Genomic DNA, 16684 nt, shown 5'->3' with positions numbered 1-16684 from the left:
TGAAAATGCTGTTATACATAAAAAAAAAATCTTATTCTAATGTTACCTAAGCTCTTATAAACACAACCAAATTATTATTTTTGCAATAGCATATATGACATGTATTATTTACACTGTTAGAATGTTGCAGTCAGAATGACTGCTTATTAGCTTGAAGGGGGGGTCCCTCGAGACCCAGCAGTTCTAGTGTTAAATGGTTCAAGAGGAGTTGCGTTGCCAAATTTTCCCCATGTAAATCTATAGCCCTTTTATTGCCATTGAAGTGCATTGGGAGCTCATTTAAATATTGTTGTAGTACAAAAAAGTATAGATGCTGTAAAAAATATTTTTGAATTTTCTCAAGGAAAGTTGGGGTGGTCTGCACGTTTGAAAGTTGGTTTGTGTTTATAGCTTATACGGTTACAGAATTTACACACATCTAAGCTGATTAAAGGATAGAGGAATTAAATAATGAATGTATGAAGTGTTTCCATCATCCTGAAGTTGGTTTGGAGTTTCTAGCTTGAGTGGTTAGAAAGCAGTGGCACTGTGAATACTGTCTACCTCTTATGGTCACCGTTTATATACCTCACTACGTATTGAGTGGTTAGAAAGCAGTGGCACTGTGAATACTGTCTACCTCTTATGGTCACCGTTGACTCTCATGTTAATATTGCACATTTTAAATCAGAATAGTTCAAAAGGTGTAAATGGTATCAAAAAGCCTTTGACAACCAATCTAAGTAAGGTCAGTCAATGTTGTTTTTGGTGTTAATAGATTAAACGGTTCAAGAAGAGATGCGCAGCCAAATTGTATCATTTTTAACATTGAAGTCTATGGCCCTTTGATTTCCAGGAAAGATTTTTTTCAAGCAATGTAAGTTGGGGCTGTCTGGACATTTGAAAGTTGGTTTCTTGTTAATATCTTAAATTGTTTCAGCTCTAAAGAGGGCGGAATACATGTAATGAGTAGAAGTATGTAAGAAATCCAGTGTCCTGCCTTCAGCATGCACACTAATTAAAAACAAGTGTACGTTTGTCACATTGTACTGCCAAGTCTGTCTCTATTGCAGATGGCAAAGAAGTTATTGATGGTTTGATTATTTTTTCAAAATTGTCTGGTTTCGATATATTGCAGATAAGATTGTTTTCCCAATGAGAGATGCTTGCCACTACTGTGATACCCATCCCTTTTGCTGAGGTGACCACTGGTGACTTTGACTTAGCCCAGATAAGTAAATATTCTCATCTAAATCGTGGAGAGAAATAAGTCATCGCCGTGTAAAATAATTAAAATGTTCAGATTTGTAGAATGCTTGACATATGACAATGGAAGTGTACCTACCTCATGCAACAAGTTGCTTCACACTGACTTGTGTATTTTCAAACGTTTCAAATCATTAAGGTTGTATTACAATCTCCACATGTATTGAAAAACAATTAGAATTCTATAATTCACAAATAAAATTAGATTTCCCCTGTATATTTATTGTTACATTTTGGTGCTGAAAAACTCTGACACAGAGATAGACCACATTGCCATTCAAATATTCTCTCAACACGACGGTTTGTTTACTATACTGTTTACTGTATACTGTTTATGTTTCATTATTATGCCCTTTATTTCGTTACATCCACTGCTACAATGTTACAGATGCCTATTGTGATTACAGCAGGTTTCTTGAAGTTTAAGTAACGTATTGAAGAAAGCCTTTGTAGCGTGTAGATAACCTTAAGGGAAATGGGCGGGTCTATACTCTTTAACCAATGAATGCCCTTCTTCGTTTTAAATTGCTCTCTGTGTCAATCATTTCTAGCCCAGTCAGCCTCCCTCAATCGCCATATTGGGTGCTGAAAAGGTTTGTCTGTTGTTTCTTCTCTCTTACTACGAGACGAAATTGACAGGAGTGGCTTCAGTTACGGCACTTTGTTTTGATGGTCTGTCGAGACTACTTTAGCTCACATTGCCATATTGGAAGTTAGCGTTTCTTTACAGACCTATGCATGCGTTTTGTGTTGATCAGCCGATTTACTCTTGTTTTGGATCGCGGTGAGCAAGGAGGAAATACGCATTTTTAAGTGTTCTATTTGGACGTTCTTTGATTCTCGGAAAATGTCAAATGTTCGTGTTTCAAATGGGAGCCCTACATTTGAAAGGACCGATGCTCGGTTTTCGGATCACCCCAAACCGTCAGCCTGCAGAAACCTTTTCGGCCCGGTGGATCACGAAGAGTTAAGGAGGGATTTAAAGGGACATTTGCAAGAGATTGAAGAGACGTCCTCAGCGAAATGGAACTTCGATTTTTCAAGTCAAACACCCCTATTAAACGGGAGATTCGAATGGGAATTAGTGGATAGTAAAGACATTCCACGTTTCTACAGCAGAACTCAACGATCGGCAAAGGGCCTTTGCCCCTCTGGGAATAATAATGTGGATCTTAATGGGAATAGTTGTGTGACTCCACCGCAGCCCTCTGAAAACACAGAAAGGTCGGAGAGCAAAGAGCAGTGCACCGGGCAGAGAAAAAGACCAGCTTGCCATGGTACGCGTTTATGAATAATGATGATAAATTCTAATCGTGATGTCAGTCTGGCTGCTTTGTCTTTCTGCCTTCTGGCTACTTTTCCGGTGCTGGCTCATTCGCTGATGTAGTTTTGTATCAGCCAGGCACGACGTTGTAACCTTGTAGCAGACTGTTTGTTTGCTACATGGTCGAACGTTACCAGTTAGATGGCCCACTGTTAGTTATTCTAAATAAAAGCGTTACTGCAATTTATTAGCATCGTTTTCACTAGGCTTTACCGGTAGCACATGACTGTCAAATTGTGAAGACATAGAATATGATAAGCAAATCACTAAAGATAATAAAAAAGTAACGCCCTACGCTATTCGCAATACTTCATTTTCGAGAATATCATTTTGACCTAACTTTTTATTTCTCTTCCAGACCCCTCGTCCCAAAATAAAAGGTCACACAACAGTTCGGATGACGTTCCTCGTTGCCCAGCCTTGGCGCATTCTGTAGAAAATACACCCAGGAAAACCAGTCCCAGGACTCAAACGTGAAGATGACAAAGGTGAGTAACTTATCTGATACAACAGGACAGAAGGACTATGGTCTCTTGGAGCTTGCAATATGCTGGAGTTTCTTTTATTTCTAGCTCAGGCGACTAGTTTCATAGCTCGTTAGATATTGTCTGGCTTTAGTGAGATGGACTATACTGTTCTGGAACTCACCCAATATATTGGCAATTTTTTTGCAGGGTGTGTAAAGCTGTTCAAGTTGGGTTTTGTGAAGAGAGACATCACTTGACGTGTATTCCTGTAAGCTTTTAAGACCTGCTGTCTAAATAATATGTTAAGCAGTTGGGAATTTCCCACGTTATGCGCAATTGCCAAGTGACTATACGCTTTAATGAAGCTCGAAATGCATAATGAACTATATCGTGACGTTCAATGCGGTCTAGTAAAGGGTTAAAGCCCAAGAGGCTACACATAGGCAACGTTTACTACAACCATTGTCACGGTGAGGTTGAGCTTCCGACGAAACTGTAAACAAGTCTCAGAACAACACTATAGTAAAACGTCAGCAACCACTGCCCTCACGAGAGGGAGAAGAGGCTGGTCTCCTCATAGTGCCTTATGCACGCTAGGCCCCTCTCAAAACATCTGTCCATTCTAGTGAATGAAAGCACAGTAGCCTATCAACGTTTTTTAATAGGCCTAAAGTTTTAATGAAACTTTAAATAAAGTGTGTGTTGGAGAGAACAAATTATAATTTGGAAAGTGAAAGTATTCTGGTGAGTCTTGGTGCTTTGAATGAGTCTGTAGGGTGTCTTTGACTTCAATATTTCTCTTTAGGTTTCTTAGAAATGTATTGTCATGTCAAAACTACACATTTTTTATGCATTTGTATGTAATCATGTTCACGGTTGTACATTAGAGCTGATCTCACAACTTTTTTTTTTAAATTTCTCTGCAGAGCTGAAGCCGTATTTCCCCTTTTGTCATCAAAAGCCTCAGTGTTGGTTGATTTTTGAAGAGGAACTACAAAGAAAACGAAACATATCAATTCTCCTGAAGGATGGGGACGCTGTGCAAGCACTGAATATAAACACTAAAGTTCTGGCACTCATAAAGTTACTGCCTCTAAAAGCAGTCAATGTAGCAGTGTGCAATTAGGTTTTACTTTTTTGCTCATTTTTTTTTTTACTACCTGTGTATATATTTCTCTTCATATGTAGCACATAAAACGTATTGTTTAAAAAAAAAATCCTTTATGTAAAAGGCGTGAATTTGATTTGACTTGAAGAATTGCAGTGTAGTTTTGTTTTCAAAATGCTGTGTATCTTAAGGCAGTGAGTGTAACCTGTTGAAGTATAATAAATCTGCTCCATTGAGAAAATTATTATGGTTTAAATAATTGTTCCTCATCAATATAGATCTTCATAGGTCATCCCTGTATGTAAGGAGAGAAGGACGGTACTTAATGTGTGGCCTTGTTGTTTTTTTAAGGTCATTTAAGTGTCACTCAACCTGGGTTCTCATCCACCCCACAAACTATTTCTGTTATGACAAAAAAAGAGATCTGAAGTCAGCCAATATTTTTTGTATTTTGAGAGATTCCGGAATATCACATTTTTCCTACTCACCGTTTTTGAAAGTGTAGCCAATTGTATTTGAAGTTGTGGGAGGTTATCATTTGCTGAAGGATAGTCTATGTTAACTGTACTGGTTGTATGAATCGACTGTATCCTCTCCCTGACATGCTCAAATATGTCTTCGTTAGTTTAACGGTTATGTTACTTTTAATGAGGCGTTTCCATATGGGTGGAATAATGCCCTACAATACCAAATACCTGGTTGCTTCAATATGGCTGTCGACGCTTTCACCTACCACCAGGTTGCCTTGACATTGTACTCCTGTGTGATTAAGAAAGGTAATAGAATTTGTTCACCCCCCCTCTTCTCCGTGACATTGTTAGACTGCTGACCATGCAAATGTAGCTTCGAAAATAACTTATTTCACCCAGTTACAATCAGCCTTTGTTCAGAGGCTAAGAATTGTCACACAAAAAAGCAGTCACTCTGCCTGTTTATTTCGTGTAAATCTTTGAAGTGTACATAACTGTGTAAAAACACTGAGAAATTATACTAACTTATTTATGTCAGGCTTTTTTAAATGTAGAATAAAATGGGGTTTTGATTACGGTTATCCAAAGTGGCATTTACATTATACTTTTTTTTTTTTTGTAAAAGCGTATTTTTGCTAGTTTTTATTTTATCAAATAAGGTTGCAACCTGAGCCTGATAAAAAAAATATTTGATGTGCATTTTGTATTGTGTGGTTATAAGATATGTTGCAATTAATTAAAACTGAGAAATTACATCTATCTGATTTGTTGGTCATGTTTGCACTGTTGATAAGAATGCTCTCCAGCCTACTCACACGGTCTCTCAGCCAGTAGTATACAAATGTTATTCTATTTAGATTACACTCATATCTATATTCCTTTGCTTCATAACTTGTTTCATATAGCCTATTTGTGAATCACAAGTAAAAATGCCTCAGGGCCCTGCTTTTAGGCATAAGAAAAGAACAGATTGCTGTGATTGTGTTATACCTCAGTTCTCTCCATATTCACTGCTTTTAGTAGGATTTTAGACCATTTACAATTTTGGAATGAAGTCAAAGGCATGCAAAGATTTAACTCGATAAAAACGTATTTTTGTGGTTGTAGTGATTTTCGTAGGATTTATGATTAGATACAGTATTTCAGTAAATTAAATTAGCGTTTTTATCAATTGGTGTATTCTCTTCGGCTCGAGGACAAACTGGAACCAAACTGTGCGTATTGAGTACCATTTGGCACATTACGTTTGCATGTTTGAAGCTTGAAGTAGCACGTAATAGGATCCGGTAAATACAAACGATGTTCTTGCTACTACTACCGTTACAAAATCAGGCTATTTCAATATATTTTAGCTTGTGTTCAAAATCAACTGTGCCACGGCTGCCACCGTCTGCGCAGTGACACTCCCAATATGATGAAATCGTAGAGTATTAAAAAAAAAAAATGCCTGGTGATTGACGTTTGGGTCCTCCAATCCGGTTATGTCTAAGGAAAGCACACCGCTGTTGCATCCAGTTACATTTGTCTAATGGCATGTTTGAAACGATTCAATTTTATGCTGTCTACACGGGTCCACATTTGAAATACGCAAGTTAGTCTTAGTGCACGCGTTTTTTGTTATATTTCATCTCAGAGTGCATAAGTATAGCCGATAACCAATTAGTACTTTAAATGTATTCATACAGATGTTTTAACTGTAGTTTGACTTTGAATGAATTATAGAAAAATGCATGTAGAAATATCCGTTGAATAAAATGTTGAATAAAGCAACAACCCTATATGATGTCTATATATATATCATGTTACTGATGTCTTTATATATTTAAGCTATACAAACAATATTTTGATGTAGATTGTTCATTTGCCTTATTTTGTAGCCTATTAGGTAATTAGTTTAAATGAAAAATATGAGTTTCCTCTGTTTTGTCATGAAGGGACAATGGCATATATTTATTTTCACTTTTTACACCAGAATTATGTTTTGTCCTAGATGTTTTACTGGGCTACTTGAAATACAATTTCAGCCCTATTTGGAGAGTTGTTTGCAACAATTTATAGGCCTACTATATTTTACAACTATAAAATGTAGCCTACATTTTCAAACAATATATTCGCCTACACAAATAGCATAGAAACATTTTATAGAATCAATTTTGAAAATATATCTGTTTCCAAAATCCTTTTAATATTTTCAATTTTTTAAAGAATCTATTTTGGAAATCATCAATGACATTGTAAAGATTAGCAGCAAAGCAATAAAAACATGTTCACAGTGATATTTGAAAATCTATTGCATAATTGTCATGCATTTGTCAAGATGCACACCTGTGCCATTTCTCACCAAATTCCATCTGATCAGTTCCATGGCAATTTAAGACCTTGACCTTGTGGAGTGGTCAATTCAATCCATTAGTCTGATTCACGCACGCGCATGTACCAACCATCCACTACAATTCTAAAAAGGTTTATTTTTAAAGAGGATATTGAGTGTTGAGTTGGTAAAGGGCTCCTTCCTCTCCTTACCCTACTATAGCCTGAGAGCACCAGAAAGCAGGATGCATCAGGAAGACACCTGCGGCAGCAGCAGCTCTTAGTGGGTTCCTGATTCATTCTGAAGTGTGCAGGTGGGTAACCTTAGCTCTGCTGTTCACCCCCACTCAGAGCTGGGTCCATTGTCCATGTGTGTGTGGCTTTGTGCGGAAGGCCATTGTGAGGGGTGGGCGCTTGGCACTGTTGTGTCTGGGGCTCCCAGTCAGACAAAAGGGCCCGTCTAGGAGCCTCCGCAGTGCTCCGCCCTGCCGGCCCGAAATACTGGAGAGGAGGAGGAGGAGGAAGTGCTATCTGCAGTCTGAGAATACCACACTAAGAGTATCACTGGGGGATGGAGGGATGATTTGTGTCATTAAGTCATATTGGCATGGACAGAGGTCAAGGTCAATGTTAGGTTATTCGTGCCAAACATTGAGTACACTAATTTGTTGGTTCATTCAAAACAGGAGCCCCTCTGTTTTTATAATGCTCACCAGGAATTCTGTCAGGCAATGCTGTTTTTTTCCCTGTATAATTAATTTCTCTATAACTAAATGGTAAGTTTTACCACACAGGCAATCCTGGTTATTCTCCAGAGGCCCAACCAACAGTTGGACTGGAAATGTTCAACGTGAAAGTAGCCTACACTGTTATTACATTGTTATTATCCATGGGCGCAACTTTCGATGGGGATGGGACATTGTTGCCCCCCTCCAGTTTTATCATTGGAATATGATACAAAACAAGGCAACTGTGTGCTTTAGGACCATGCGGATGCCTCCGAGCGGTCGGGTAGGCTGTTGGGAGTGTTTATCCGACTGGATAAAAAAAATGTTTATGTCCCCCCCCACTTCTCAAACCAAAGCTGCTCCCCTGTTGTTTGTGTTTTACCAGCAACATCTCAGTTTTGACAAAGACAGTCATCCAATGAGCCATAGACAAGACTATGGAGGCCAAAGAATATAGTCCATCATTTTTAAGTCCCAACTTTCAGCAAAGGCCCTTTGCTATCTCCTTGAAGTGTTTCAAATGCAAACATAAAACAACGCATGTTTCTCTACTTTATTCTTATTCACTCTGACCACCATAAAGAAAACCGCTATGAAGTTGAGAATATTCCAGAACATTTCTTTGTCTCAGTTTTATATGTGCCAAGCCAGACAGAGACTGAATTCACACTTCCTAGTTATATCAACAGCAACAGGTTATCTTTTCCTGTTAACCGCATCAGTACTTAATATAAAACCACTAGTTCCTCCCCATGTTTCCTGAATTGGCCACAACCAACGTCATAACCCAATCCCCTGGCACCATCTCCTACGGGGGAAGAGTGCCCACAAACAAACACCTGCCTGTGTTCCCTCTTCTCTGACAAATATAGCACAATGATGGCCAATGAATAGTTGGAGATGAATGATTGGAGAGGGTGGAGAGAGAGGGGTGAATTCTGTGTAGAGATGAGAGATGTGATGCTGCGTAGCATCAAATGATATATGTACAGATGTGTCTATGGCATGTTTAGTTTTTGTGGGGGAGCTAATGGTTAGGCCCTAATGCTCATTAAACGAGCGCACCTGCAGCCTATCAAAGAGCCTTTATTTGTTATCGGCGCAAATCTGCTCAAGTACGCAGATAGAACTGCGAAATCAAGCGAGGCAAGGCACACTCTGTCCCTCTCCTAAGTACCTCCTACCCCATGATCAGTATGTCTGTGGTAGGGGAGAGTAGGGTAAGTTGAGCCATTTTATACATTCAGCATCACTCCATCAAGGGAAATATATAATTATTTCCAACAAAGATATCTACATACAGTATACACTCACCGACCAGTTTATTAGGTACACCACCCCGCTCCTACGTACAGATGAGTCACGTGGCTGTGGCTTGCTATATAAAACAGGCAGACAGTCATCGAGGCATTCAGTTACTGTTGGATTGAACGTTAGAATGGGCAAAATTTGTGACCTAATCGACTTTGAGCGTGGTACGATCGTCGGTACCAGGCGAGTCAGATCCGGTATCTCAGAAACTTCCACCCTCCACTTTTTACACACAACTTATCTCAGAACACCCAACTTATCGATCTTTGTCACAGATGGGCTATTGCAGCATACGACCACAACGGGTTCCACTCCTATCTGCTAAAAACAAGAAGAAGCAGCTCCAATAAGCACATGATCACCAACACTGGACAATTGAGGAGTGGAAAAATATTGCCTGGAACATGACAGCGAGTTCAGTTTACTTGAGTGGCCTGGTCAGTCCCCAGACCTCAACCCAATAGAGCATCTTTGGGAATAGATGGAACGGGTTGTTCGCAGCATGAGTGTACCGCCGTCCAATCTGCAGCAACTGCGTGATGCTATTGCGTCAGCATGGACCAACATCCCTGTGGAACATTTCCGACACCTTGTAGAATGCCCCGAAGAATCAAGGATGTTCTGAAGGCAAAGGGGGTCCGACCCAAAAAAAGTGGCCTCTTGGCACAACTTACCCCCCGGTAAAGGTGTGAGTTGAGCCGCGGGACGGGGTAAGTTAAGTCGCCTACACATTTCTGTACTGAATGAAATATTACCACTACTTTTTTAAAACCATGTCTATCTTTATTTCCCAAACACAATTCAATCACAATCACCTTTTTGTATTTTAATCATTTTAAGTATCTTTTATCACAGGCTTAAACGCCTAACAACACTATGTAGTTTTTAAAAACTTTTAACGTAGTCCAGGTCCTGTTGTTAACTCATATAACAGCGATAAGGCCTTGCAACTTGCCATGGGCGCAAACATTGGCTCAACTTACCTCATGGTTATTAGCTCAACTTACCCCAAGGCAAGCATTTTGCTATATTAGCCCACACAGCTACAAGGATGCACTTTCATGCTAGGTTTAGGACAACATATTGAAGCGTATAGAGACCCCAATTGATGTATAGAACAGGTATCTACTTTGGTTTAGATTCAAGTATCATTAAACCTCTAACACAACCATTTCATTTGACTTGGTGAAAATACATTTTTTGGACCCAACTCACCACTTTTTCCATGTGGTTTCTTCCTTCACAGACTCCCTGAAATGAATATTTTGTCAAATTATGATTTTTTTATATGGTTTCCTAGAAACAAGCGTGGCTCAATTTAGCCCTTTGGCTCCTCTTACCCCACTCTCCCCTACCTAGCCCAATCTAGTCAGGAATGTCTTATGGATGCATTCAGATGCTTTTGGCCAGAAAACAGGGCCTCAAACATCTGTGCAGTGTAGATAGACAACAGAGTGCTGACAGACAGGGATTGGAGGGAGCTGAGAGCTAAAGAAGTGCCATACTCATGGATGTGATCAGGTGTGATGACCTGCAGATGGCTGCTAGAGAGGAGGACCACACTGATACAACCAGCTGTTCTACAGCTACAGATATGAGATGTTTCAACAGATTGCAGTCAGAGGAATTACTTGTACAGCAGGAAATGGGGTGGGATGAGGAGTGTAATGGTCACAATGGAGATGTTCCACACAGCGAATAGAGCAGAAGCAGTAAGATGCTCAACTACTTTATTACTATGCTGTATCATTTTGTTGTTGAAGATAAATATTAATCTTGCTTAGCTGATTTTTCGTTTACCGAGAATGATGATGACACAGGGTGTGGTGGTGTGTGTCACGTCATTTCACTATGACTATGCAACAACAAAAAAGTGGATGTGGCAATCATTCCTGTCAGTCAAATTACATGTTACAACATAATGCTATTACACAGTAGTAGTAGTAGTAGTAGCAGTAGTTGCTGTCAACATGTCCCAGATAGGAAATTGATCTGTAGCGTAGTTTTAACATTTTAACATAAGCAAGAAAATGTTAAGAATATGGAGATGTTGAATACATAAATACATGAACAAGCAGGATTCAAATGAAATGATATGATGAGAAGAAACATCCAGGAAGCGTTTAATATTAGTCATAACGAAACTGATACACCAATAAATAAATTACCTCACATCTGGCATATGCACAGAGGGAAATATCACACTAAACAGCCACTCTCTCTCCCCTAAAAACCACTGCCAATCTGTTTTGTGGAATTCCTTGAAACTGCAACAAAACACAGTTGAGTTTTCCTTTGATCAATCAAGCAGCCCATAACTCCAGCTGATTCGGGCTCTCACCGAGGCAGCACGTCAGAAGATACTAGAGCTTTCTCTCACACAGCTGCAGAACTCAGAGGGAGCTTTTTCTTTTCTCCATGCAGGTCTCTTGCTTCTTCATGTCCCTAGGAGCCTCAGCAGGCCTGAACCGTGGCTCAGTGGGGCTCAGAAGAGACGGCTGCTGTAGTGAGGAATGAGCATGTTCTCAAGTACACAGCATGAGGAGGAAAACAGTCCTCTCTCCTCTTGTCAGGCTCTTTGTCAGGGCCAGCCATGCAGAGACTTAGAGATATGACCAACGGACACAGGGACTCCAATATTTACTCTGTTATGTGTTGGCAGCAATGTGTATATAGACTTTTTAAAGTAATGTTAACATGAGAAGGTACGTCAAACATAAAGGTAGTGCTTGCAGAATAACCCTTGTATTTTTCTTGGCTATTGTATGACAATGTGTGGTGTGACATAACACCATGCCCTTTCCAAGCCATGTTCTCTCCCCTCCTCTCCTCTGCGGCTCTACTCGGCCTCTGTCTCCACAGTAGCCCTTAGCTGCAGCTGTACTCCATGCCTCACGTACTGCTCTGGCTGGCCAAACCCCACCGCACCACTGAAGTCCTTCCAGTTCCAGCCAGGAATCTCAGCCTGTCTGGGGGAAAAGTCCCCAATACTGTGACCTACATAAGCAATGGACAGCCTCTCTGTCCTCTGGCCTCTTTACATAACATGTGTGCACCACCCCAGACTTCCTTTCCTCGTCCTTCTCCTCCTGATCCTCAGCAGCTGCTGCTGCTGTTGGCTTACTTGGCCAGTCTTGGGTGGGGTTGTTGCGGACGGCCGGCTTGCCCTGGCATGGACATGAAGCAGAGCAGCGTGGGGCGTTCCAGAGGAGCGTAGACTAGAGGGATCTTGAGATCTAGTTGTTGTTGGCTGTTGAACTTACTTACCCTGGTCACTGGTCAGTGGATAGGTTGAAACAACCACACCAGACATATGGTCCAAGGGAAATCTCAGAGGGCAAAGGTCACCGATGGTCAAACTAACCCTGTAACCTCTTGGTGATTCCTCTCCCAGGGGTGATGTAGCAACTACCTATACCAACCACACCAGAGGTCAGAGGTCGTGCACTGTATTGTCTCTTCTTTTAAATGGTTACATTCAAAGACAATATCCGGTGCTCTACGGAAGGGGGCTAGGGTGAGGTAGGCCTCTGGATGTTGCAGTGGGTCAAAGGCCAGGGTCCCTAAGGACAGTACTTACTGCTGTCTGCTTGACGACACAGTACTACTTTGAATGGTATATGCTATTTTTATTCCACTGTGATTGATTTTTTTAGAACTAATGAAATTGTACTCCACTGGCTTTGAATGACATTTATATATATTTGATGGAGCCCTTTGCAAAAAGTGGGTGAGGGGATTTTGAATGGGGATTTGAATTATGCTTGAACACTAACTGACAGTGGCTGAGGAGCCACAGTAGCAGCAACAACAACTGTCTTGAACCCAACTATTGCCCTTCGCTATTTAGGGACCATCGATGGAGTGGCTAGCATCAGCTGCTGCTGACACTGTTTATGTCCCTCTCTGACACACACATATGCACACGTATGCACACACGCATGCACACATACACACACACACACACATATCTCACCCACACACACACAAAAAACACACACCTGTTCACCGGTATCTGCTTTCTGCGTTGTTGGGCCTGCATGGGGCCATCAGGCTTCTGCAAGGCCCCTCAAGGTGCCCAGTCTTAAATACCATAGTCCAGGTCTCCACTGTTCTCAGTCCAGCCTAATAAGCATAAGGAGATCTCCCCTACAATACAAGGTTAGTGAAGACTACATGACTACACAGGAAAGACAATTAGAAAGGAATGCATGGGAATTAAATTAAAACTGGTTCATCGCCACAGTATACTTCACCTGATAACCCATCGAGATGTACAGTACCAGTCAAAAGTTTGGACACACCTACTTATTCATGGATTTTTCTTTATTTGTACTATTTTCTACATTGTAGAATAATAGTGAAGACATCAAAACTATGAAATAACACATATGGAACCATGTAGAAACAAAAAAAGTGTTAAACAAATCAAAATATATTTTATATTTGAGATTCTTCAAAGTAGTCATCCTTTGCCTTGATAAGAGCTTTGCACACTCTTGGCATTCTCTCAACCAGCTTCATCAGGTAGTCACCTGGAATGCATTTCAATTTACAGGTGTGTCTTGTTAAAAGATAATTTGTGGAATTTCTTTCCTTCTTAATGCGTTTGAGCCAATCAGTTGTGTTGTCACAAGGTAGGTGTGGTATACAGAAGATAGCCCTATTTGATAAAAGACCAAGTCCATATTATGGCAAAAACAGGTCAAATAAGCAAAACGACAGTCCATCATTACTTTAAGACATGAAGTTCAGTAAATAAGGAAAATTTCAAGAACTTTGAAAGTTTCTTCAAGTGCAGCCACAAAAACCATCAAGCGCTATGATAAAACTGGCTCTCATGAGGACTGCCACAGGAAAGGAAGTCCCAGAGGTACCGTTGCTGCAGAGGATAAGTTCATTAGATTTACCAGCCTCAGCAGAAATTTAAAAAAAAATGCAGCACAAATAAATGCTTCACAGAGTTCAAGTAATACACACATCAACATCAACTTTTCAGAGGAGATTGCCTGAATGAGGCCTTCATGGTCGAATTGCTGCAAATAAACCATTACTAAAGGTCACCAATAAGAAGAAGAGACTTGCTTGGGCCAAGAAACACAGTGGTAATCTGTCCTCTGGTCTGATGAGTCCAAATTTGAGATTTTTGGTTCCAACCACTGTGTCTTTGTGAGATGCAGAGCAGGTGAACGGATTATCTCCGCATGTGTGGTTCCCACCGTGAAGCATGGAGGAGGAGGTGAGATGGTGTGGGGGTGCTTTGCTGGTGACACTGTCTGTGACACTTAACCAGCATGGCTACCACAGCATTCTGTAGTGCTACACCATCCCATCTGGTTTTCACTTAGTGGGACTATCATTTGTTTTTCACCAGGACAATGACACAACACACCTCCAGGCTGTGTAAGGGCTATTTGACCAAGAAGGAGAGTGATGGAGTGCTGCATCAGATTACCTGGCCACCACAATCATCCGACCTCAAACCAATTGAGATGGTTTGGGATGAGTTGGACTGCAGAGTGAAGGAAAAGCAGCCAACAAGTGCTCAGCACATGTGGGAACTCTTTCAAGAATGTTGGAAAAGCATTCCAGGTTAAGCTGGTTGAGAGAATGCCAAGACTGTGCAAAGCTGTCATCAAGGCAAAGGATGACTACTTTGAAGAATCTATAATGTTAAATATCAAAATCATTTTTTTTTTATTACTACATGATTCCATGTGTTATTTCATAGTTTTGATGTCTTCACTATTATTCTACAATGTAAAAATTAAGAAAAACCCTTGATAGAGTAGGTGTGTCCAAACTTCTCACTGCTACTATTTATATATAACTTTCTCAGATGCCGTAACATGCTATCGTGAACACAAGTTATGAGGGATTAGGCTATTACATCCCACACAGAGCTACATTATATTCCACTTTCTTGCTGGTTCTCTCCTGATGCTCAGACACACCGAGCATCTCTTGATGCTCAGTTTGCCTGCCGATAGTACTTAGCACCTCTGAACAGTGTCGGCAGTCAATCTCTTTAGTGCTCACACAGCAAAGACCTTGAAGTCATCAGCCACTGTTAAACTACTCCAAACCAGAAGGTGGCAGTGGCGTTGTTTGGCAATGCATGTCCGTATGTGTCGCTTTATGGTATAGTCAATGTTAGTGCTAATGTTGCTATTGTTGTAGAAAGCCCTTGATACTAGCCAGATGGCCACAGCTAGATAACTAGCTACAAGATAACAATGAAACAATTTAATTCACTCTCCATAATCGTATAGAGCCCCATATATACATTTTTAGTTAGCTGGCTAACGTTAGCTAAATGGTTAGCATGATTCGCTAGCTAGCTGTTGTGCTAGCTAGGTAAAGTAAAGACACTGCATTGACTCTCGGCTGCCAGCTGCAGGCAGCTGCTTCATGGAAACAAATCCATTGTGATTTAATTATAATGTTACTAGCTACAGTGGCGAGATAGCTAGCTTGGGAAAGCATTTAGTGTTGTGTGCATTGTGCTGCACTTACCACCCCATTCATTTCATATGAAGTGTGTCTAGCTAGCTAACTAATAAGCTAGTGTATATTATCAAACATAACAAGTAAATCCTTCTTCAAGCACAAAACTCCTTCCTCTAGAAAATAAAATGTATTATGCAGCTTTAATGTTTTAGTTTTAGGGGGAGGATTATACCGGGAAAGGTGCCCTATTTTTTTTTTCTTCTTATCAATCCTGTCAGCTCCGCCACGCGGAGGTTCATGCTCTCTGGTTAGCTCAAAGTCAAGTTGTCGGCCACTGCCGAGCATTGCGATTCTACAAGTAGAGACGTCAGATTCGTCGGTACACAGCAGGTGCTTCTTTTGTTCTAGCAAGTGAAGGAACGGCCCCTTACTGTGATAAGTACCTATCGGCAGTCTATCGGCAGTCAGATTCTCGGTGTGTTCCATGCTTTAGCTTGTGATCCTGCTCTTGTGTTCTTCTGACACCAAAACCTCGTTTGAAGTGGGGAGTCGGAGATGAAAGTGGAGTAGCAGGGACAAGGAAGAGCTGAGCTGGCTCAGTAAACAGCAGCTAGACCAGGGGGAGACCAGGGGGCAGGGGCTATCAAGGTCCCCCACCACTGACATAAACCAGGGGAGGACAATGGCAGCATAACACCTCGGCTGGGCTGTGGAGACTATGGCTCTCTGGGTAATTGAAAAGGGCTTTGGTCTACTCCTCTACTCCCCTCACCTCCCAATGTCCTTCTCCTGCCTTCCTCCCCTCCATCCACCCCTCCCCAGAGACCTCTCTCTCCCCGCTCTGGCCGTGCTGTTCTTGGGCTATCCCCAGTATTTATTGGCCTTTGAAGGGAAATATAATTGAGTGGTAATTTGAGATGTATTCTCTTTCTCTCTCACTCTCTCACTCCCCTGCCCACATGCCTCCCTCACTCCTGAATGGTTATGGAATATTGAAGTTCAAAGTAGGCACAGTGAACTTCTTTTTTCTCCCCTGATTGCAGTGTGAAGAAAAAACACAGAATTTAACTATTTTTAAAAACTTTGTGGGATTGAGAAGCCATGGGTTACCTTGACCTGACGTGGCCTGCAAATCAAACAGATGCAGCCAAGAACGAAGGGTTGAGTCCAAGGAAAGCAAATTATAGACAAGATGAGCTGGTAATCAAGAAACACTGAGCCCAAGGAGAGCCCAGAAAATATAATGAAATAGATTTTTATTTACACCAGAT

At 40.9% G+C, this 16684-nt stretch overlaps 1 protein-coding gene across 1 annotated transcript; it reads left to right on the top strand.

Annotated features, from left to right (window-relative positions):
- The first annotated feature begins 1856 nt into the window (after positions 1–1856).
- On the top strand, positions 1857–5373 carry LOC139530176 (cyclin-dependent kinase inhibitor 1B-like). Its single transcript, XM_071326345.1, has 3 exons — positions 1857–2522; positions 2928–3057; positions 3963–5373. Exons 1-2 carry the CDS (start codon positions 2093–2095, stop codon positions 3044–3046), a joined length of 549 nt encoding a protein of 182 aa, XP_071182446.1. The 5' UTR covers positions 1857–2092; the 3' UTR covers positions 3047–3057; positions 3963–5373.
- The last annotated feature ends 11311 nt before the right edge of the window (positions 5374–16684 follow it).

This window comes from Salvelinus alpinus, chromosome 9 (assembly GCF_045679555.1).
Source record: "Salvelinus alpinus chromosome 9, SLU_Salpinus.1, whole genome shotgun sequence".
Lineage (NCBI taxonomy): Eukaryota > Metazoa > Chordata > Actinopteri > Salmoniformes > Salmonidae > Salvelinus > Salvelinus alpinus.
The sequence above is the reverse complement of the archived record's forward strand: the minus strand, read 5'-3'. Positions and strand labels throughout refer to the sequence as shown.